The 24,427-nt window shown below is 48.2% G+C and overlaps 1 protein-coding gene across 1 annotated transcript; it reads left to right on the top strand.

Annotated features, from left to right (window-relative positions):
• The first annotated feature begins 294 nt into the window (after nucleotides 1-294).
• rcn3 (reticulocalbin 3, EF-hand calcium binding domain) lies at nucleotides 295-24,063 on the top strand. The gene is made up of 7 exons (XM_059954133.1): nucleotides 295-364; nucleotides 1,621-1,873; nucleotides 10,291-10,487; nucleotides 15,003-15,184; nucleotides 16,271-16,331; nucleotides 19,598-19,797; nucleotides 20,802-24,063. The coding sequence occupies exons 2-7, from the start codon at nucleotides 1,623-1,625 to the stop codon at nucleotides 20,907-20,909; spliced, it is 999 nt and encodes a 332-aa protein (XP_059810116.1). The 5' UTR covers nucleotides 295-364; nucleotides 1,621-1,622; the 3' UTR covers nucleotides 20,910-24,063.
• Nucleotides 24,064-24,427: the final 364 nt, after the last annotated feature.

The following is a 24,427-nucleotide window of genomic DNA, read 5'->3' as shown; positions in this document are numbered from 1 at the left end:
TTCCCTTTTAATTTAAATTTTTTGATTAGGTTCCTTAACGGTGCTGTATAATCTTTCTTTTATTTGCAAAGGCTATTTCATTTAAAGAACTACAAGTGCCAGAAGGCAACGCGATTAATATGCCAGCGTAGTAACTCATTTCCATGTCAACGTGGCGATTCTTAGCCATTCGGAAACCACTTAGTGAACGCCAAAGATATCGACCAATCGTAGAGACTGTGACATATTTGGGAGCACAAATACCTAAAGTAACGTAACCATTAATTGGCTTATTTTTTCAAACTCTCTTCTATTTGCTGTACAAGTTTATTCAGGAGCGGTGTGTGATAACTCCAACATCTTATCACAATTATTGATAAAACTGGTAAGATTAATTGTTTCTTTCAATTAGACAACGGGAGCTTTTAACGTATTAGAAAGGTTTATTTTCCTCCAGAATTTTGATGAAGGTTCTCAAGCTTGCAATATTTTTATTTACAGTATTAGTTTAATTCGTAATTATGCTTTTTTATCGATTATGTGAAATTCATTCATTTTCTGAGAGATATCGGGTTTTGATTTTTGTTGCAACTTATAAAGTTTCTGCACAATTCAGTGATCTTTAAACTTGTAGGATGTGTATTGATAGTGTTGGTTTGGTTAAAATTCAAATTAGAGTTCTGGGAGGACGCAGAATTCTTTTCAAAATTTTTCAAAGAGTTGTGTGGTAACGAATTAACTGATTTGTGGTGTTAAAATCGAACTGAGAATTTGCAAAACCCTCCCAAGTTTGTAAAGGCTTCGTTTTTACATACCCCGAAGCTCGGGGTAGATACAGATTTAAAATAACAGATTCTATTATAAAGCTAATGACTTCAGAGATGATTAACCGGTTCTCATGAACAGTTATCTTAAACTGGCAACAATTTTCCCTTATTAATCTTCATAGCCACGTTTTCAAATCCGAGTTGGTTTTAATGACTTTTTAAATGGTCAACCTATTTGATAGATTTAGCAACATTAATGTAGCGTTAATTGCAAATTCACGTTACCTGTTTTTAGATTTACATCTCTGTGGACGAGAGGAGAGGGGATCCATTGATTATTCTTGTGGGAAGGGCAATTTTAAATTTTGAAATCCAGATTTCTTCTCATTGAATTACCTATTCCGTGTTGTTTTGCGTTAACAATACAATGCAAAATTACTACATATTACAAAAAAGAAACAACTTTGGTGGCATAATTTCTGCTGTGTGGACAAGTGAAAGATTATTAATTCCTTGATGTACCTGGTATGGATTTGGCATATTGACCTAGTGGCATTTAAATCTTTAATCCGGAGAGGGGAGATAAATCTGAACAAATAGCGATAAAATGAGACAGATTTGATCGTCCCTTCTGCAATACAATTTGCAATAAAAGCTTTGATTTATTTGTTAAAAGAGCCCAGTATAGGAGAGAGAAGTATATTATATGCATTGGAAGTTGCTGCCTGAAATGTCTAGGACTTTTAACGGTACGTGGCTGTAGTGAATCTTGGGTTACATATAGTGACGTAATGTCACTTTTATCGTAAATTTACTTTGATTTTGAGTAGAGGCCTGACGGGTGCGTTATCAATAAAGTTATTGACATTGGCAGAAATGAATTTGGAGAGGATGCGGACTGAGCGAGTGATAATGAGGTCCCTGTGTCTGCTGGCCATGTGTGCGGTCGTGGCACTGTGCAAGCCCACGTCCGAGAAGAAGGACCGGGTGCACCACTCCAAGGACCTGGACGGACGGGAGCACCAAGATGACAAAGGATACCAGTTCGACCACGAGGCCTTCCTGGGCAAAGAGGGTGCAAAGACCTTCGACCAGCTCACTCCGGAGGAGAGCAAAGAGAGGCTGGGGTAGGCGATCCGACCAGTGAATATCGGCTACACGGTCCTGGGGCGACCCCTGAACTTCCTTCCCCCTTCCATTACAGTCCTGGGGGCGACCCCTGAACTTCCTTCCCCCGTCCATTACGGTCCTGGGGCGACCCCTGAACTTCCTTCCCCCTTCCATTACAGTCCTGGGGCGACCCCTGAACTTCCTTCCCCCTTCCATTACAGTCCTGGGGCGACCCCTGAACTGCCCCCCCCCACCGTTACAGTCCTGGGACGACCCCTGAACTTCCTTCCCTCTTCCATTACAGTCCTGGGGCAACCCCTGGACTACCCCTCCCCTCACTGTTACAGTCCTGGGGCGACCCCTGAACTTCCTTCCCCCTTCCATTACAGTCCTGGGGCAACCCCTGAACTGCACACCCACTGTTTCAGTCCTGGGGCAACCCCTGAACTTCCTTCCCCCTTCCATTACAGTCCTGGGGCGGCCCCTGAACTGCCCCCCCCCACCGTTACAGTCCTGGGGCGACCCCTGAACTTCCTTCCCCCTTCCATTACAGTCCTGGGGCAACCCCTGGACTGCCCCTCCCCTCACCTGGGACAACCCCTGAACTGCACACCCACTGTTTCAGTCCTGGGGCGACCCCTGAACTTCCTTCCCCCTTCCATTTCAGTCCTGGGGCGACCCCTGAACTTCCTTCCCCCTTCCATTTCAGTCCTGGGGCGACCCCTGAACTTCCTTCCCCCTTCGATTACAGTCCTGGGGTGACCCCTGAACTGCCCCCCACCGTTACAGTCCTGGGGCGACCCCTGAACTGCCCCCCACCGTTACAGTCCTGGGGCGACCCCTGAACTGCCCCCCACCATTACAGTCCTGGGGCGACACCTGAACTGCCCCCGACTGTTTCAGTCCTGGGGCGACCCCTGAACTGCCCCCCACCATTACAGTCCTGGGGCGACACCTGAACTGCCCCCCACTGTTTCAGTCCTGGGGCGACCCCTGAACTGCCCCCCACTGTTTCAGTCCTGGGGAGACCCCTGAACTGCCCCCCACCGTTACAGTCCTGGGGCGACCCCTGAACTGCCCCCCACCGTTACAGTCCTGGGGTGCCCCCTGGACTGTCCCTCCCCTCACCGTTACAGTCCAGGAGCGGCCCCTGAACTTCCTTCCCCCTCCTATTACAGTCCTGGGGCGACCCCTGCTCCGCCTCTTCCCCTCCTCCCCCCACCGTTACGGTTCTGGGGCGACCCCTGAACTCTCCCTCCCCCCACCGTTTCAGTCCTGGGATGACCCTTCCTTCCCCCTCCCATTACACCATGGCGACCCCTACACCATCTCCCTCCCCCCACTGTTACAGTCCTGGGGTGACCCCTGAGCCACTAGCCCCCGCCTGGGTAGTCCTACCGCTGACGTACAAACCCGTAACACACCCTGCTACACCGACCGCCCCCCCCCCCCCCCACAAACAACTCTCTAAAGACAGATTGGCTTGATGTACATCGGAACTCATGGTGAGATGCATTGTTTGCGTCAACAACCAACACAAACCGAAGTGATGCCGGGATTCCAGCATCAACATCCCTGCCCACAGCTTCCTAACTGGCCCGTCTTTCAGAATGTGGGAGGATTCTGGTGCTCCGGGAGGAAACCCACATGGTCACAGGGAAACCGTTACAACAACACCCACAAAACGCTGGAGGGACCCAGCAGGCCAGGCAGCATCTGTGGATGAAGAATTTCGGCCCGAAACACTGACTGTTTACTCTTTTCCACAGATGCTGCCTGGCCTCCAGCAATAGTTGCTTGGATTTCCAGCATCGGCAGCCAGTGACGGGAGCTAAAGCTGATCACTGATTGCTGGCAGAGGAAACGGTTTTGCTAACAGCAGTGCCAGTGTGCCGCCTGAAACACCCCGTCTCTCTGCCCTGCAGCACCGGGGATCAGCGATGAAGCAGTGTCCATAAGGAGCTTTTGTGTTCACCCTGTTGCCGCGCAGGCTTCTCCCCGATACTCCACTTTGCTCCCAAAGGTGCGGGTCAGGGTTTGTGAGATGTGTTACCCCAGGACTGTAACACTTGCAGGCTGCCCCCAACTCATCCTCAGACAACATTGGTCACTGACGCAAACAAAGCATTTCACTGGGTGATTCAATCCACGCTCGGCAAATAAAGCTCATCTTTCATCTTTTCTCTGACCTTGCCAGCCTGCATTCCCACCAGCTCGTTATCTAGCTCTTTACTAAGCAATAAATAGTTGCGGATAACGTATTTGTTTTATGAGAATATAATTACAACTAATAGTCATGGTCTTGATGAGCTGCAAGACCTCAGTGACTTTTGGCATTTTTCAACCCTGTCACTCCTGTACCAAGTGTCATTTAATGTTCACACAAGCAACCTTGTGCATTTATATTTATTGTGCCTGTGTTGCATCAGTTCGGGAGTAACGATTATTCCGTTCTCCACTGCACTTTCAAACAATCTTGAGCAATCTTCAATTAACCACTGCACCTTCCAACTTGCTGAAAGTTGTTTCCGGGTGCAATTCCCCACGTTGGGAATTGCGAGCTTTGTTTCCTGCAGTTGGCGTCTTCCTGGAGACTTTGTATTAATTCCGAATGATGCCTAGGTGCTTGGGCTAAGTCAGCAGGATGTGGTTAGTGTGGCCCTCTCCTCACTTTCCATTGTTCTGTGAGCGGAACTGTTACTTCCTGTCCTTTCCTTCCCCGAGCTGAGTTAGCAGTGAGACTGCCCTCCCCCACCCCCAAACAAACCAGGGCAACGAGAGACTTTGCCAACCCCAGGCTGTAATACGCACCGCGGTGGAGATGCGAGTGTCATAGGCACTGCCGGCATTTATTATTAATGATTCTGGGAATGAAAGGGTTACGGTATGAGGAGCACACACCAGCCAGTGGAGGCCAGGCAGCATCTACGGGGGGGAGAGAACAGTCGACATCTCGGACCCTAACATCAACTGTATTCTTTCCGTAGTTCCGCCAGCATTTTGTGTGTGTTGCTCGGATTTCCAGAGGCTGCAGGTTTTTTGTGAAGGTACGAGGAGCGTTGGGTCGGTACTCTCTGGAGTTTAGAAGAATGGGTGGAACCGATCAAACATTGAAAGGCTAAGGCAGAGTGGATGTTTCTTATAGTGTGTGAGTCGAGGACCAGAACACAAGGATGCCCCTTTGGAACTGAAATGAGGGGGAATTTCTTTAGCCAGATGGTGAATCTGTGGAATTCATTGTTTCAGACGGCTGGGCAGACCAAGTTATTGGGTATATTTAAAGCCGAGCTTGATAGGCTTTTGATTAGTAAGGCTGACAAAAGTTATGGGAGAAGGTGGGAGACTGGGGTTGAAAGACATAATAAATCAGGGATAGGGAGCAGATTCAATGGGCCAAATGGCCTGTTCTGCTCCTTTGTCTTATTACATCTTCAATACCCCAAAAGTAGCGCCGAGCCCTCCCCGGGGCTGCCGAGGCGTTGGGGGGATCTCTCCCCAGGGGTGCCGAGGAGTCGGGGGGGGGGGGGGGGGGAATCTCTCCCGGGGGGGTGCTAAGGCGTTGGGGAGGGGATCTCTCCCCAGGGGTGTCAAGGTGTCGGGGGGGGGGGGATCTCTCCCCGGGGGTGCCGAGGCGTCGGGAAATCTCTCCCCGGGGGTGCCGAGGCGTAGGGGGATCTCTCCCCGGGGGGGGGGTGCCGAGGCGTCGGGGGAGGGGGATCTCTCCCGGGGGTGCCGAGGCGTCGGGAAATCTCTCCCCGGGGGTGCCGAGGCATAGGGGGAATCTCTCCCGGGGGGGGGATCTCTCCCCGGGGGGGTGCCGAGGCGTCGGGGGGGGGATCTCTCCCAGGGGTGCCGAGTCGTCGGTGACGATCTCTCCCCGGGGGGTGCCGAGGCTGCGGGGGGGGGGATCTCTCCCGGGGGTGTCGAGGCGTAGGGGGAATCTCTCCCGGGAGGGGGGATCTCTCCCCGGGGGGGTGCCGAGGCGTCGGTGACTATCTCTCCCCGGGGGGGGTGCCGAAGCTTCGGTGACAATCTCTCCCCGGGGGGGTGCCGAGGCATCGGAGGGGATCTCTCCCCGGGGGGTGCCGAGGTGTCGGTGACGATCTTTCCCCGGGGGGTGCCGAGGCGTCGGGGGGGGGGGATCTCTCCCGGGGGTGCCGAGTCGTCGGTGACGATCTCTCCCCGGGGGTGTCAAGGCGTTTACACCGATCTCACTGCCCTGAGATTCAACCTCTCACATCGTTGACTGTGCTGGCTGACAACACAAATGGTGGATTTCAACAGACTCGTGACCAAGTTGAATCTGAATCACTTGTGCTGTCAGTAGAGGTTTGGGCCAAGTAGAGCAGAGTGACCTGATAGAGGTGGGAGGGATATGATCAGAATTTAATCAGATGGGAGGGGTATGATCAGCATTCACTGGGTGGGAGGGGTGTGGTCTGTGTGCTGGTCAATGGTTCCAAACTTAATCCCAATCAGATGGGCTGAAGAGCCTGATTCTGTCTATGACTGTGGGGTAAGGTTATTTTTATGGAGTGGTGGGTCCCTGGGGTGGAGATAGAGGCGTTTAAGGGCTTCTTAATTCATGTAGGTCTGTGAATGTGCAGAGAATGGAGGGATATGGACATTGTGAGGAGATTGGTTTAGTTAGGAATGTAATCAGCTTGGTACGGCTCGTGCTGACATGTCTGTTCCATCCTGCGTTGTTCTATGTTCTATACACAGGGAGCAATTTACACCGGCCACTGTTCTGTGTTGTACACACTGGGGCAATTTACACTGGCCACTGTTCTGTGTTGTACACACTGGGGCAATTTACACTGGCCACTGTTCTGTGTTGTACACACTGGGGCAATTTACACTGGCCACTGTTCTGTGTTCTACACACTGGGGCAATTTACACTGGCCGCTGTTCTGTGTTCTACACACTGGGGCAATTTACACCGGCCAGTGTTCTGTGTTCTACACACTGGGGCAATTTACACCGGCCAGTGTTCTGTGTTCTACACACTGGGGCAATTTACACCGGCCAGTGTTCTGTGTTCTACACACTGGGGCAATTTACACCGGCCAGTGTTCTGTGTTCTACACACTGGGGCGAATTACACCGGCCAGTGTTCTGTGTTCTACACACTGGGGCGATCTACACCGGCCAGTGTTCTGTGTTCTACACGCTGGGGCATTTTACACCGGCCAGTGTTCTGTGTTCTACACACTGGGGCAATTTACACCGGCCAGTGTTCTGTGTTCTACACACTGGGGCAATTTACACCGGCCAGTGTTCTGTGTTCTACGCACCAGGGGCGACTTATACTGGCCAGTGTTCTGTGTTCTACACACCAGGGGCAACTTACACCGGCCAATGTTCTGTGTTCTACACACAGGGGCAATTTACACCGGCCAGTGTTCTGTGTTCTACACACTGGGGCGAATTACACCGGCCAGTGTTCTGTGTTCTACACACTGGGGCGATCTACACCGGCCAGTGTTCTGTGTTCTACACACTGGGGCGATCTACACCGGCCAGTGTTCTGTGTTCTACACACTGGGGCGATCTACACCGGCCAGTGTTCTGTGTTCTACACACTGGGGCAATTTACACCGGCCAGTGTTCTGTGTTCTACACACCGGGGCAACTTACACTGGCCAGTGTTCTGTGTTCTACACACCGGGGCAATTTACACTGGCCAGTGTTCTGTGTTCTACACACTGGGGCAATTTACACTGGCCAACGCATGTCCTTGGGACGTGGGTGGAAACTGGAGCATCCATGGTTTAAAACCCGTGAGCTGACAGGTCCCACACCACTGGGTTCGGGAACAGTTATTGCCCTCCAACCATCAGGCTGCTGATAACTCACTCACACCTCAACTCCGAACTGATTCCACAACCGGCAAATTCTCTTTACAACCCGTGTTCTCAGCGTTATTCTATATCTGCATGTTGGTTGTCAGCCCCTGAGTGCAGTTTTTCATTGGTTCTGCCGTACTTCTCTATACTGTGAATGCCTGCAAGGAAAGGCAGTATGGGGGACAAATGTACCTTGATAGGAGCAGAATTAGGCCATTCGGCCCTTCGACTCTGCTTCACCATTCCATCATGGCTGATTTCAAAGTGAAATTTATTATCAGAGTTCATACGTACAACCCTGAGATTCTTTCTCTGCTGGCATACTTAGCAAATCTGTAGAACAGTGACCGTAAGCAGGATCTGTGAACTGTGAACAAACTGCGCAAATGCAGATATAAATAAATAGCAAGAAATAACGAGCGTGAAATTTAAACACAGTCTTTAAATGAGTGTCACTATCCCCTTTTGTTCAAGAGCCTGCTGGCTGAGGGGTAGTAACTGTTCCTGAACCTGGTGGTGCGAGTCCTGAGGCTGATGCCAACAGCAAGAAGAGAACGTGGCCTGGCTGCTGCATTTCTACGGCAACTTTTCATGTGGAAGTGCTCAGTGGTTGGGAGGGTTTTACCCGTGGCGTACTGGGCTGAACCCACTGGAGGATTTTCCACTCCACGGCATCGGTGTTCCCATCCCAGGTCGTAACGCGGCCAGTCAGCACACTTCCCACCACACGTCTCTAGAAGTTTATCAAGGTTTTTGATGACATACCGAATCTCCACAGACTCCTAAGGGAAGTAGAGGAGCTGTTGTGTTTTCTTCACAATTATGTTTATATGATGGGTCCAGGACAGGTCCTCTGAGACAGTGACACTGTCGTGATTACTTGAAATGACCAGGGGACGCAGACAATTCTTCGAGAAGTTTAAACCTTTATTTGCAAACAAAGGCTGAGGCAATCAATGAACTTGTCACCGAAAGCCCACCGAGCTCCGGTGTACAGCATTCTTTATAGTATTTTCTTATCTCAGTTACATTTCGGTTTTATCAGCATACCCAGTCAAGTTTTAGTTGCATATCATCTATACGTTAACTAATCAATCGTTCTTGCCTAGCTCTCGGTGCGCCACCAGTATTTCTTTCCAGTTCACATCTTGGGCCTCGTTCCTGGCCACGGTTGTTTCCCAGTCAGCCTCCCTTAACCTCCCTCGCATTCCATTTCCTGCTCGTACCATCCCGTCTGCCACCGTTATCTCTTCATAAACAAAGGCTGAGTGTAATACATGGAGTACATTTCAGCTAATTAGTGCTGCTAGCTAAACAGGTGTTCTTTCACTGCCACAGTATGTAGCCAAGAGAATACAAGGTGTCTAGTAAAACAATACATAGCAAAATGTGTCTAGTAAAATAATACATAGTAATATTCAGTACATAGGAGTGATTACATAGTGTAGTAAATAGCTAGTTCATAGTGGTTATATTTCAAGTATATATAGTGATTATGTCAGGTATATTTCTCAATAACACCCAGGAATTTAAAGTTACTGACCCTCCCCACCTCTGATCCTCTGACTATTTCTGGCTCATGGGCCTCTGGTTTCCCTGTCCTGAAGTCAACAATCAGGGCCTTGGTCTTACAGACATTGAGTGAGAGGTGGTTGTTATGACACCACTCAGCCAAGTTTTCAGTCTCCTTCCTGTGTATTCATTCATTGCCCCCTATGATCGATTATCCCTCTCAGCCCCATTCTCCTGCCTTCTCCCCACAACCCTTGATGCCCTGACTAATCAAACTCAGCTTTAGATATACCCAATGACTTGGCCTCCACAGCCAAATATGGCAATGAATTCCACAGATTCACCCCCCACCCCTGGCCGGCTTTAACCTAGTCTGTTCATTTACGACATAACAGTAAGTTCTACTTGACGAGATGGCGCTGACATGGAGAAACGGGAGTCGGGGCAGCGTGTAGCGGTTAGCGTAACGCTCACGATTTTCTCGCCAGCTGTAGGACCCGGGCTCCGGCCCCTGCTGCCCGTAAGGACTCTGGATGTTCTCGTCACGGTTTTCTGGGTTTCCTCCCACATTCCAGAAGATGCCCGGGCTGGGGTTAGCAAGTCAAGGGCATGCTACGGTGGCAGTACTTGTGGGCTGCCCCCGGCGTATACTTGGACCGCGGTTGTCGATGCAACCGACACATTTTACTGTACGTTTCGATGTCCGTGTGACACCGGGAAGTAGGGAGTGAGGGGAAAGATCGGCCACCTTACTGAATGATAGAGTGGGGAACGGGCAGACTCCACAGAACTGAGCCTGGGTCTGTGATGCTGCAAGGCATTGCTGGTCACGTACAACCCTGAGAGTCCGTTTCTTGCGGGCGTTCACAGTAAATACCAAGGAACACAATCAAATCAATGAACGACAGCACCCAAAAGGACGGTGTGCAAAAGACAGCCGTCTGTGCGAGCACTGAAAGAAATAATAACAGTAACAATATTGGGAACACGAGATGAAGAGTCCTTGAAAGTGAGACCGTGTTGGAGTGAGTGAAGGTTGTCTGTCCTGTGTTCCCTCTCCCTGACCCTGCAGGAAGATCGTGGACCGGATTGACCAGGACCAGGATGGACTGATCACTGCCGAGGAGCTGACGGCGTGGATCAAACGGGCACAAAACCGCTACATGGACGAGAACGTCAATAGACACTGGAAGGACTACGACCTCAACCAGGATGACAAGGTCTCGTGGGACGAGTACAAGAACACTACCTACGGATACTACATCGGCGGTAAGAATGTGTCCCCCCACCCCCGTGCCTCGCTCCGCAGCGTCACTGCTTTGCTCTCACTGCTGTGACACCAACACACAATGCTGGAAGAACTCAGCAAGTCAGGCAGCGTCTGTGGAGAGGCGTAAGCAGTCGGCGTTTGATTGCGAATGGTGTCTGGCTGAAGCATCGACTGTTCATGGCTCTCCATTGCTGCACCCCTGTCCCTCGGTCCGAGGTCCCGGATCCCCACTGGGAAACCAGTGGAGGGTGTTGTGTGTGTCCAGTTCTGAGGAAGCTGTGAGTTGCTTCCTCGGTACGCCTGTGAGCTCAGAGTTTGTCAGGAACTGGCCCTTCGGCCCACGAGGTCTGTGCCAGCCATTGTGCCTGTATGTCATTATATCCCTCTTTACTGTCCGTTCACTAAATGAATGCTCTGCCGGTTGCCCTGGCAATGTGGTTCAGGCACCCATTTCCCTCACCTTTTATACAGACCATAGTACAGTATATGACAGTGCAGGCTCTTCGGCCCACAGCGTTGTGATAACCTTTCAACGTACTGCAAGATCAATCTAACTCTTCCCTCCCACATTGCTCCGATTTCTGTCATCTCGATGTCTATCTGAGATGGTCTTAAAACGTCCCCAATGTATCTGCCTCCACCACCATTCCATGCATGCAACACGTACGTGTGTGTGTGTGTGTGTGTGTGTGTTGACATTGCTACACACCCATTCTTTCCTCCAATCGCCTTAAAAGTATCTCCTCTTAGCCGGTTCCTCCCTGGGAAAAAGTCTCTGACTGTCCACTTAGTCTGTGCATCTCATCTTGTACATCAAGTCATCCTCCTTCACTCCAGAGAGAAAAGCCCTGGCTCGCTCAACCTTTCCTCTTCAGATATGTTCTCTCATCCGGGCAGGACCCCAAGATCAAAGTAAATTTATTCTCCAAATACATATCTCAGTTGGTATAATTTGTAAAGCTTTAAGCTTCTCCTCTCCTTAAACCATTGCCCACTTCGTTCTGTCCCGGGGCAAATCCTACCTACAACTTGCATCAGATCCTGCCCTCAGCCTCTGCCACTCCGACCTCCCCTTGTAGCTCATGCCCTCCTCCTCTCCAAAGCCCCGTGACCAGAACTGCAAGCAACACTCCACAAAGTTTTCCGTGAGTCCGGTCCAGCCAGTGGGAGAGGTCACTGTCCTGGTTCAGTCATACTTGTGAAGGAAGGGCATGTTACTTGTCTCTGGTGTTTTGAAGTATCTGCTGAGAGAGGAGGAGGGAGAGTCCTCAAACCCTCGACTCTGCAAGAGACTCAACATTCTGGGTACAGATTCCGCCCCTCCGCCATCAGATTTCTGAATGGGCAGTGAACTCGCTTTTTTTTGTGTTGTGCTACTTGTATATGAGTGAGTGAAGCCTCTGCCGGTCAGGGTGGACCATAGATATCGCATCCCAGCTGTCCAGATACGCAAGCCAAGCCTGGGCAGTAGAATATGGAGAGCAAGTTGTTGCCCGCGTAGCAAGCTCCCCCTCTCCATGCGTCTGTTGCACCCAAAGAAACGGCAGAGTTTGCTACCAGCAGCATCGCAGGAGCTGCCAGTCAGTATTGAACAACTCCAGACTTTTCCCTCGGGGTTCACTCCCGAAGACTTCTGCATGAGTGGGTGTGGCCACAAGGCAGCAGAGGAGTTTTCCTTCTCCCAGATGAGCTGCTGACCACGGCTAACGAGCCCCATCCGCTGGAAGCAACTGGTTTTAAGGTGCCAGTAACCCACCTTTGCCCCTTCTCGTCAGGAGAAATGGTTTCACTGGGCTTAGTGGCTAAGCCACACATGAAGACCAGGAGCTGGACTTTGGTTGTTTGAGGTGCGCACCATTGGGAGTCGTAGTTTGACCCCCATTACCACCCCGGCTGTAAAAAAAACTTGTATTATATTTTTTATTATTTATTGCAGCGTACTGCTGCTGCAAAAGAAACGTATTTCACAGCCGATGCTGGTGATGTTAAACCTCATTCTAATTCTGACCTCCCCCCCACCCCCGGCAGCCTGTCCTGGGCATTCACAGCACAATATTGCCCTCTGGTGGCGGATATCAACATGTGCGACTGGTTTCATTCCAGTTAACATTTGGATATCGTGACAGTGAACTTATTTGTTTTATATTTTTATTTGGATTTTTAATGAGCAATAAAGTCTCTTTGACCTCACAGTCATAAGTGCAAAGCAAGTGGAGCAGGGGGCTAGGCACACAGAGTTGTGGTGCAGCTGGGCTGACGGAGACCATGGAGGAGATGTTGTTGCCAATCCAAACAGCCTGGAGTCTGCAAGTGAGGAAACGGAGGATCCAATTCCACAAGGAGCTACTTAAACCAAGACGTTGAAGCTTATTGATTAGTTTGGAGGGAATGCTGAGCTATAGTTGATTAAGAGCTTCCTGATGTTTGCATTGTTGCTGTCCAGATGTTCCAGGGTGGAGTGAAGAGCCAATGAGATGGCACCTGCTGTGATGGTAGGCAAATCAGAGTGGATCCAAGTCAGTTCTTGGGCAGGAGTTGATGTGCTTCATCACCAACTTCTCAGTGGGTGTAAGTGCTACTAGACGATGGTCATTGAGGCAGGGTACCTCAGAGTGCTTAAAGATTGATCAGCACGTGGCCTGGTACCCATCTGGGCCAGGAGGTCTCTGTGAGTTCTCCCTCCTGAAGGATGCTCTCACATCTGCCTCCGTCTGAAATCACAGGGTCATCGGGGGGCTGTTGGAGTTCATGAAGCTTCCTCCGTGTTTTGACAGTCAGAGCGAGCATAGAAGGCATTGAGCTCATCTGGGAATGAAGTCTTGCTGTCACCCATATCACTTGATTTCCCTTTGTAGGTGGTAATGGCATTCGAGCCCTGACACAGCTGCTGGGGGTCCTTCACGTTCGGTCAGAATTGCCACTGCATGTGAAATCGTACCTGGACGGCTTGTAACTTTCTTGGTCACCAGACTTGAATGCCACTGATCTGACCCTCAGCAGGGCTTCTGGAGGGAGAAGGCACTGAGTGGATTTTGGGGACACACTCATCTATGTTTTTATAAAGTGTGTTCATTCACATTTCTCTGAACACGGCCCAGTCTGCCGACTCGAAACTGTCCCTTAGCCGTTCCTCTGCCTCCTCTTCGTTGTCCTCATCTCTGCAGCCTTGCTCTTCAGTCACACAGACTTGTGCAGACAACAATAAACTAGACTTTGATCTTCAGTCTGTCAGCCTGTATCTGGTCAGGGTTTCGACATCCACGCCCACCTCGACCCACTGAGTTACTCCAGCAGATCCTTCGTTGCTCCAGATTCCAGTCTGTAAGATTAACTCTTTCACTCTGTGTAGGCCCTGCATGACCTGCTGAGTAATGTCAGATCAAAATCGGGTTTATTATCACTGTTGAGAAATCTGTTGTTTCACTGCAGTAGCACAGTGCGAAACACAATTAATGTTTAAAATAATTAGTGGGAAAATCATGAGGAAGTGTTCATGGGTTCATTGTCCATTCAGAAATCTGACGGCGGATGATTGAGTATGTCTTCAGGGTCTTGTACATCCTCCCTGATGTTGGAAATGAGAAGGGCAGGTTCTTATTTGTATTGTCTATTTAACGGCAGTAATAATGCAATCTCTGCTCAATGTTTTGAGGTATCACTCTCGATTAAACCATTTTCTGTAAGCATTCTCAACTGCTGCGGCTGCACAATTAAACACATCATCCAACCATCTTTTCTTGCCTTATTCTAGCTCAACGTGCTAGTCAAGCTCGTATCACCAGGCTTCCGTCCCACTGTTTGCAGGGTCTCTCTTGTACGACAAGGAGGACTCCACCTCATTATTGGGCATCGCAATAGTGTAGCGATTAGCACAATGCTCTTGCAGCTCGGGGTGTCGGGAGTTCAATCCCAGCATCCTCTGCGAGCATGCTTGTACATCCCTTCCTGTGTCTGTCCTCACAATCCAAGGATTTACCCGTTGGTAGGTAAATCGGTCATTATAAATTGTGGCATGATTAGGCTGGGGTTAAACCAGGGGTTTTTGGGCAGCACGACTCGAAGGGTCAGATGGCTGTATCTCTAAATAATATAGAGTAAAAATAGAAGTTATTTTGAACTTTGTCATTTACCTGCACAGCACCGTTTCAGTGGCTTTTACACTTTATCCTGAATTGTTAATGCTTCTCCTAATTCTAGCTCAATGATTTGATCTGTTTGAACAATCTGCAAGAGGAGCTTCTCACTGTATGCTTGAAAATAATAAACCAATACCTCCAGCCATTCTCTATCTTCCCCAATTAACTCTGCAATTTCTTTATTGAGGTTGAACCTGCAGTGATCACAATTGATTGTTTCGAAAGCTGTGTTCCTTGCCCACTCCCTTCTCGCTGAGCAGCTGATCCGGCTCTCTGCCGGCCACCAGGAGGTCCCCAATCTCCCTGAGGAATTGTGGATACGGCCTCTGGGATGTACAAATACCTCCTGAACGTTTGTTGCCCTCTCTGCTCCACCAGGTGAGGAGTTCAGTGACGTCAGTGAAAGCGAGGACAGGGCCAGCTACAAGAAGATGTTGAGGAGGGATGAGCGAAGGTTCAAGAACGCAGACAAAGACGGCGACCTCATCGCCACAAAAGAGGAGTTCACTGCATTCCTGCACCCTGAGGAGTTCAACTACATGAAGTCTGTTGTTGTGATGGTAAGTTGGCGGAGGGATGCCAGAAGCAGTTGGGTTGCCCCCTCTGTCTGTGGGATACAGTGTCCTTACTAGGACAGAACCTTGGACAAGTACCTGTATCCCTCTGAGTGTAAATGGTGAACACAATCCCAATGAATCCAATCTTCACACCACCCAACGCACCTCCCCCCAGGGACTGTCCAATCCAGAGTGATGGGCAAGGAAGATCGGGCTACACCAAGAGAGATTTGACCAAAGTCGACTGACGAGAAAATATAGGAGTAAAATAAGGCCATTTGGCCCATCGTCAGCTCCACTATTTGATCATGGCTGATTTACTATCCCCTCAGTGTCCTGCCTTCTCCCTGTAACATTTGACACCCTTGCTAATCAAGAATGGATCCATTTCTTCTTTAAATATACCTGATGACATGGGCTCCATAGATTCAGCATCTTCTGGCTAAAGAAGTTCCTCCATCTGGTCTAAGGGGATGTCCCTCTATTCTGATGCTATGTCCTCTGACTCTGGACTCCCCCACTGTAGGAAACATCCTCTCTACATTCACATTCTCTCTAGGCCTTTCAATGAGATTCATACCACCCACCTGCCATTCTCCTAAACTGCAGCATGTACAGCTCCAGAGCTATCAAATGCTCCTCATGTGTTGGATGATTCCTGGAATCGTTCTTGTGAACCTCTGGATCGGGGTCCCCGGCCCTTTTTACACCATGGACCAATGCGGGTCTTTGGGCTCCAGGTTGGGAGCACCTGCTCGGGACCCCCTCCAATGCCAAAACATCTTTTTTTAGATAAGGAGTCCAAATCTGCTCCCAGTACTCCGAATGTGGGCTGACACGCTCATGAGGAGAGGGGATTTGTGGTTAGTCATCCAGCCTCTTGAACTTACTCCAGCGTTTAATCACGAAGACCCTCTGACTCAAGTCTGTGACCTTGACTAATCAACATGTCCTCTAATAAACTTGTGGACACCAGGGGAATCTAAACCAGTTTTGAACAGGGCATCCCAAATCTGTATCATGTGCATGAAGGGGGGTGAATCTGAGTCAAATCACTCGATCACAAGTGCTTAACTTCTCTTTCGGCAGGAAACCATTGAAGATATTGACAAGGACGGTGATGGCAAGGTGGACCTGAATGAATATATCGGTAAGACCAGCGGAATAACGTTTCAGATTTAGGACTACAAACTGTTTGCCGGTGGAGTGAATGGGACAGGTATAGCTGCTTAAGAAACACCGGACAACAAATTTTATCAAAAGTCTTGCTTCCTCAGAATTTTTTTTTTGTTTAAGGATTTTTTTGACTGTTTGAAGATGAGCACAAATATAATTTCAGAATACTTGCATCACGTAAGAATTTGGAGAGACGACAAATTAACTTTTATTGAATATAATGGTTTAATTGCATAATGCTTTGCAATAGTTCAACTGAGTTACACACACATTGTTAATTATTTTCATTTGTACTCAGTGTCTGAGGCTTCTCGCTTAAGGGTCCAACAATAATTCACCAGCATTGATGGATTCCAGTTGCCCTGGTATCTTTTCTCCATGACCGCAATGTCCTGGTGAAACCTTTCACCATGCTCGTCACTGACAGCACCAGGGTTTGCAGGGAAGAAGTCTAAATGGGAATGCAGAAAATGAATCTCTAGTGACGTGTTGCACTTCACGGTTGTATATGCTTGAAGCATGTTGTCAACCAGTTGCACGTAGTTTGGTGCTCTGTAGATGCCAAGAAAAATTTCAACAACTTCCTTGAATGCCTTCCATGCGATTTTCTCCAGTCCCACGAGAAATTCTCCAAATTGCCTGTCATTGATGACCTGTTTGATCTGTGGACAAACAGAAATGCTTTGCTTAATCATGGCATCAGTTATTCTGGGAAGCATCTGTCTCAAATATCAAAATCCTTCATAGAAATTTTTGTGCCTGGTGATAGCAAATTCCGTCCGTACGGTCCTGAACCCAATAATTATTATTAAAACCTGTCCTGCCATGCATCAGCCACGCCGCCTAAGCATGCCCAAGCAGCCTGGTCAAGATGGGAAACTTTCCAGCTTACATTGTAGGCAACATTTTAATTGACTTGAATTATGAATTAAAATATTAAACACAAGTGATTTCAAAAAATGGTGCGTGATAGGGAAATTTCATGGTGATTTTCGTGATCAGTAGCCCAAAATTCATAAGATACACCTCAAGGTGTTCAGGAAGCAGAATCTTTGTTGTCCAGTGAAATTATCCATGAATAAACACCCAGTGGATATTTTATAAAAACACCTCCTGTACCTAATGAAGTGGCTACTGAGTGTGTGTTCATGGTCTTCTGCTCTTGGAGCCCGTCCACTTCAACACGTTCAGAGGTGCTCTTCTGCACACCACTGTTGCCCCTGTCAGTCAGGGTTGACCATGGATATTGCGTCCCAGCTGTCCAGGTACGCAAGCCTGGGCAGTACAACATGGAGAGCAAACTGTTGCCCATGTAGCAAGTCCCCCCGCCTCTCCAAAGGAATGGGGAGACCGATACAGTTTAGAACCAGCAACGTCTCAGGAGTTGCCAGTCGGTGTTGAACCCAATGTAGGACTGACTGCCTTAGGGACTCCAGCTCTGGAGTTTTCCTTCGGGGTTTACTCCCGAAGCCTTCCCCATGAGTGGGTACAGCCGCAAGGCTGGAGATCGGAGTTCTCCTTCTCGGCAAGCTGACAAGCAACTGGTTTTAAGGTGCCAGTAACACAACTGGTTTTAAGGTGCCAGTAACACAACTTTGCCCCTTCTCCAGTTAGTAGAAAATGTTCCACTGGGCTTAGTAGCTAAGCCACACATAAAGGCCAGGAGCTGGACTTGGTTGTCAGAGGCTGTTAGAGGCACACACCATTGGGAGCATTTAATAGGTAGTGGGAGCTTGTCCCCATTACCACCCCCCGGCTATAACAACCTTAAGGAACCACTGTTGTAACATGCGGTTGTTTGAGTTACCGTCAGCTTGAGCCACCGACAAGGTGTTTTTTCTGCTCACTGAATGTTTCTTTTTTGTTTCTCACACCATTCTCGATAAATTCTAGAGACCGTGGTGCAGGAAAATTCCAGGAGATCAGGTTCAGAGAATCTCAAACCACCCAATCTGGCACCAACAATCACTCCACGGTCAAAATCACTTGGAACATGTTTCTTCCCCATTCTGATGCTTGGTCTGAACTACAACTGAACCTCTGGACCATGTCTGCATGCTTTTATGATTGGCTGATTAGATATGTACATTAACGAGCAGGTATCTAGTAAACTGGCCACTGAGTGTACACCTGGATTAGGGTGTCCCTGTTCAATCAGTGTGGTTCAACCCCAAGAACCACTGCTGACTGTCCACAGCAGATTTCCACCTCAAACCAGCTGTCCTCCGGTTAATACTGGAAGAGAGACGGCTTTGAGCTCCCCTCTGTAAATCTTAAGCCCAGATTGATCTGGATTTCAGACCAGGAAGGTTGGGACCCTGTTGTATTGAATGCCTGTGCACCAGACTACGTGATTGGCTCGTGTTTCACTGATGCTGCTGCAAGTGAATCTTCCATGAGGATCACAACCTTGTGGTGGTGGTGAAGATTGTGAGTTCCTGAGAGCAGAGCTGTCTGGTGTTTATTTATAAAGACCCCTGGCACAGTAGACTGGTAGGGTGGTGTTAAGACCCCTGGCACAGTAGACTGGTAGGGTGGTGTTTATTTATAAAGACCCCTGGCACAGTAGACTGGTAGGATGGTGTTTATTTATAAAGCCCCTGGCACAGTAGATTCGTAGGGTGATGTTCTGTTGTAAAGACCCCTGGCACAGTAGACTGGTAGGGTGGTGTTCTGTCGTAAAGACCCCTGGCACAGTAGACTGGTAGGATGGTGTTTATTTATAAAGACCCCTGGCACAGTAGACTGGTAGGGTGATGTTCTGTTGTAAAGATCCCTGGCACAGTAGACTGGTAGGGTGGTGTTCTGTCGTAAAGACCCCTGGCACAGTAGACTGGTAGGATGGTGTTTATTTATAAAGACCCCTGGCACAGTAGACTGGTAGGGTGGTGTTTATTTATAAAGATCCCTGGCACAGTAGACTGGTAGGGTGGTGCTTATTTATAAAGACCCCTGGCACAGTAGATTGGTACAGTGGTGTTTATTTATAAAGACCCCTGGCACAGTAGACTGGTAGGATGGTGTTTATTTATAAAGACCCCTGGCACAGTAGACTGGTAGGATGGTGTTCTGACGTAAAGACCCCTGGTACAGTTGACTGGCAGGATGGTGGTTAAGTTCTACTTGCTGCAAGATGGACTATTGAGAGAAAAGCCAAGGTCTGGTTTAGCGGCTGACAGATAGTTGGTCAATTTTGGTTGTGCTGACCTTTAACTGGCTCTTGTGACTGCTTTCCGACAGGTGACATGTACACACCAGAAGAAGGCGAGCCTGAACCAGACTGGGTGAGGAACGAGCAGGACCAGTTCAAAAAGTTCCGTGACCTCGATAAAGATGGGAAGCTGGACCACCAGGAGATCGAGCGTTGGATTCTCCCAGGAGATTACGACCACGCCTTGTCAGAGGCCAAGCATCTGATCCACGAGTCTGATAAAGATGAGGTTAGAGTTCATCTTCCAGTTGCTTGTAGCACAGCACCTGATGCCCAGATCCTCGTCTAGCTTTATGTTGTCTCCCCCTCTGACCCGGCACCATCTTGCTGTGGCCTTTTTGTTCGTGCACCCTCCTGTCTGCTTCACTGTGCACCAGCTGTGTTTTATCCTTTGCCTGGACTTTAATTTAGATTCAAGATTTACTGATATTTTAAGATTCAAATATATTTGTCATGGATACTGGAAGATGCAGTGAAATGCACCGTTTGCCTTAACAACCAACACAACCAAGGATAAGCCAGGGTTTGCCCATAAGCATTGGCACACATTCTGGTGCCAGCATAGGACATGGGCATCGCTGGTAGGGCCGGCATCTGTTGTCCTTCTGTTGAAAGTGTCCACGTGGTCGTGTTGGGGAGTCCCGGGGTTCAGACCCACAGTGATGATGTGTATTTACAGATCGGCATCTGGGGGAGAGAAAGTTCAGGAAGTGATGATGTGTCTCCACTGCCCTTGGCAGGGAAGGTGCCATTGGGTCAATGGCAGATCACTTATATTTTTAACCACTTGATCTTCTAACATATTTGTCCCATTTTGTTCTTTTTCTGTGACCGTCCTGCTGTCAGCACCAGGTACATACCAGCTTTGCTGCTCGTCCCTTCACACCTCGTTATGCAGCATAGCCCTCCTGCCCACAATAACCTACTCCAAGGTCAATTTAACCTATTACCCCCAGTTTTCTTTCATTCATGCGTCTGGGTGTAAAACGCTATTAAGCAAAGGCTATTACAATTCCTGCCACTGTCTGTGAGTAGCTCAGATGAAGTGACTTGCTTGGCACAGGTGAGTTGGACCGATGGGCATGTTTCTGTGCTTTATACCTGATTGCAAACCTCCTGCACTGAGGGACAGGAGCTGTCGTTGGGGTCTGAAGAAGAAACGCGCCGTTCTGTGGCCCTCCACCCGCTGTTTCACTTCCTCGCGTTAATCCCCTCTTCACTATCTGTTCACAGGACGAGAAGCTGACAAAACAGGAGATCTTAAACAACTGGAATATGTTTGTTGGCAGCCAAGTGACCAATTATGGGGAGGACCTAACACGAAAGCACGACGAGCTCTGAGTCGCAAGTCAGGGTTGTCGATCTATCCATCCATCGGCACCAATCCCACAGAGATTGCACCAGAAACATTTTTTTTAAACCAACCCAGGATGTGAATAATTTGAAATGTGATCAAAAACGTTAATTGTATTCGGTTATTCTGCTTCCCTTTAAATGACTGTGTCCCATCCAGCTTAAAGAGAGGGTTTCAATGTTCTGTTGGAGATGTGTTTGACTGGCTCTTCCATGATGAAGGAAGTGGCCCAGAAAAGGATCCACATGGCAAAACTGTAAATGGGTTAATTTATTCCAGACTTTGGCATTCCAGCTGAGACTGAGCCCCCCCCCCCCCCCCCTTAGCTTTTAGCGTCTTTTTTTTTCTTTCTTTCATATCTCAATCTCCTTTACTCCTACAAAGGGTTTTTATTTCTTTAAGCATTAATGTATGGCCTATTTGATGGCTTCAGCCACCCCCAATGCACAATCCTGTACAATCTTCAATAGATTGATGCCTTGTCCTCGCTGCTCCTGAGCAGACATCTCTGTCCTGGTGGGTGAAGCCCAGTTAACGCTGGAGTCCACTGCTGCCGCCAGCACCATTGCTCCCATCCCCAGCAGTCCGCAGGTTCCAAATGACCCAGGGTCGTGCAAGGTTGATGATAGGAACTCAGTAACAGGTAACACAGTCACTAAGCTTGCATGCCCATCAGAGTTGAGAATCTGGTCCAATCAGAAATTTTAATTTAACTTGTGTTTTAATACAATCTGCTCACCATTTTTGGGACCAAAGGTTTGATAGCAAACCTGTTAGTTCCTGTGTATGAGCCCCAATTTAATTCCTGTCACTGATAAACTTGTAGATCCCTGGTATTGTGCAGCTAATGGAAATCTCTACTTGTGACTAATTTCTGCACACAATCTGAAATTTACTTTAACCCATACAAAGAAAGATCTAAAAGAGAGGCTCAAAACCACAATATTGATTATTTCATAACAGAGAGAGACCAGTGTAAAACCATTGTGAAGAGCTTTTGCAATATGTTACTGAGAACCATCTGTAAATGTGTTCTTTGAACTGTTAAGACTTGTTTGTGGTTTTTGCCATCCCATTTGCTTCTTTGTTTGGATGACAAACTATCAGAAGAAGAGTTACAGGTAGTTCATAGGAAGTGCTTTAACATTACGGAGAGACGATGGTCAAACACAATGAGGTGCAGCCAACACGGTCCCGGTATCAATGCATTTTTTATTCCACATCCTCCATTATTTTTTGTGAAAGATTATGTTCAGATAGATGGGTGGGAAGTTTGGCTGTCTGTATAAATCTAATTCATTCCTTGCACGGGGGATGGAATATGTTCAAAGCTATAAACTTTAGGGCCCAGTCTCTCTCCACCCTTCTAGTTAGAAACCAAATCTTTGTAGTCACTTTCTACTTGAGGGTGGAAAGAGAGAATGTTCTTGTTTCCAATATAGGAACTAAAATACACTATTGGCAAAGGGTAAAAGGATCCTAAGTCGATGTAGATATGAGGTGGGGGTAACTGGTAAAAAATTGTCTGCATGATCAGTGCATGGATATACCAAATGGCTGTCTCCCAGTTTTCCTCCAAGGAAGCCCCACCAAATAAATGGTTCAAACTAAAAACTGTACAACTGTGCAGTTAATTTTCCACACCAACCTGCAGTGTGGTCCAAGTGTGGTGAAGCAGTTTGCCTACTGACGGCTCAAGGGCAGTAATTCATGTGCAATATCCAACCTGTCAGTAGGGTTACCCCTCACCTTTTTACTCTGTGACAATTTAAGGCAAACTGAAATCTGTGGCGATGAGCTTGGGAAAATAAATGTAGCGCTACCAAACTCCAACCTGTGATCAGCCAGAAGGGTTGACCTTCTCTTGGCCGTCAGGCTCCAGTTCTAGCGTATGGGTGAGCATCAGAATCTAATATTGCTGACTGTGACTGAGCGTATTAGAACATAGGAAATTACAAAAGCCCAGGCCCACTATGTTGAGATGACCTTTAACCTATCTAAGATCAATCCAACCCTTCCCTTGGACGTAACCCTCCCTCCTTTCTTTCTATCATCCATGTTTCTTAAATGTCCCTACCACCATATCCAGCAGGATGTTCCACATACTCACCACTCTGTTTTTGAAAGAAACACAAACTACCTCTGGCATCCTCCTATACTTATCAACTTAAAACTATGCCCCATGTATCTGCCATTTTCACCCTAGAGGGAAAAAGTTTTGACTATCCACTTGATTATGCCTCTTATCACCTTGTACAGTTCTATCAAATCACCTCTCATCTTCCTCTGCTCCAGAGAAAAGCCAGGGCTCGCTCAACCTTTCCTCATTGGGCACGCTCTCGAAGCCAGGCAGCTTCCTCTGCACCCTCTCTAAATTAGTCATAGCCCCCTTTATTGCTTCTGCCTAGCCAAACAGCTTTCTTTAGAAATTCCCAGCTCGGAATGGGGTAGTGGTGGGTAGGGTGGTTAGAGTGACAGTACTTTCTGCTTCTGCTCATTAAGCTCTACCTTGCAAAGTGAACAAGCAGGGTTCAGCGTGGTATTGGGGTTTTGTTCCAGTCGAATCTTTGAAGAAAGTTCTGGAATGCATTCTGGCAGTTAATACCTCTGGACCTTGACCCAGTGAGGTTTTGTACATCAGAATTGAGAAAGAGGGAGGGAATGCCAAAGCAGATGTAAATGCCATGGGTTTACTAAGCTCACATGGCCTTGCTCATTACTGCTGGATTTTTTTGGTTCCAGGATGAACGTGGGGAAGGTGTCGTGCTGTGTCAACAGCACCTTGCTCTATATGTTTGACAAGAAACCTCAATGAGTCAATAAATCTTTAATATAATGCTGTGTTGTCTTCTTTACAAAATAGGTTTCTAAAGATTCTGCAAATCCAAAACGTCTCTCCCACACATACACATACAATGTTGGAGGAACTCAGCATCTCTGCAGGGAAATAACATTCAGGCCGAGACCCTTCATCAAGTTAAGATTCTTGACTGTTCATTCCCCTCCATAGATGCTGCCTGTCCTGTTGAGTTCCTCCAGAGTCTCTTGTTTCTACCGCCCCCCCCCACCAAAAATAAAAGCTATGCATGGAGATTCCAGTTTTATATTAGTTCTACCAGAGTAACTTGCCTTAAATTATTTCACCCAAAGGAAGCAGTACAGGTGAGCATAATTACAAGGTGCTACAGTCGCATGGCAGTTAATGTGATGCTATTACAGCTCTGGGCATCCTTCCCGTGAGCACGTGGCTTTCTCTGGTTTCCTCACACAGTTCAAAAGATGTTGTGGTTAGTTGGTCATTGCAACTTATCCTGTGATTAGGCGAGGGTTAAATAAATCACTGCACAGTGTTGCTTGTGGGGCCAAAACGACATTTTAAAGTGGATAGGAAAGGTTTAATTGGGCCAAACACAGGCAAATGGGACCAGCTCAGGGTTTTAAGTTCAGGGCAGCAGAGACAAGACAGTGAGGGCTCACAATTCTTGCACAGAATAAGAATTGAAGG

Source organism: Hypanus sabinus, chromosome 29 (assembly GCF_030144855.1).
Source record: "Hypanus sabinus isolate sHypSab1 chromosome 29, sHypSab1.hap1, whole genome shotgun sequence".
Classification (NCBI taxonomy): Eukaryota; Metazoa; Chordata; class Chondrichthyes; order Myliobatiformes; family Dasyatidae; genus Hypanus; species Hypanus sabinus.
The sequence above is the reverse complement of the archived record's forward strand: the minus strand, read 5'-3'. Positions and strand labels throughout refer to the sequence as shown.

Coding starts and splice junctions, on each gene's coding strand:
- rcn3 (XM_059954133.1), top strand. CDS start 1,623: ATGAATTTGGAGAGGATGCGGACTGAGCGAGTGATAATGAGGTCCCTG. Junction 1,874..10,290: donor GAGAGCAAAGAGAGGCTGGG/GTAGGCGATCCG, acceptor CTGACCCTGCAG/GAAGATCGTGGACCGGATTG. Junction 16,332..19,597: donor GGACCTGAATGAATATATCG/GTAAGACCAGCG, acceptor GCTTTCCGACAG/GTGACATGTACACACCAGAA.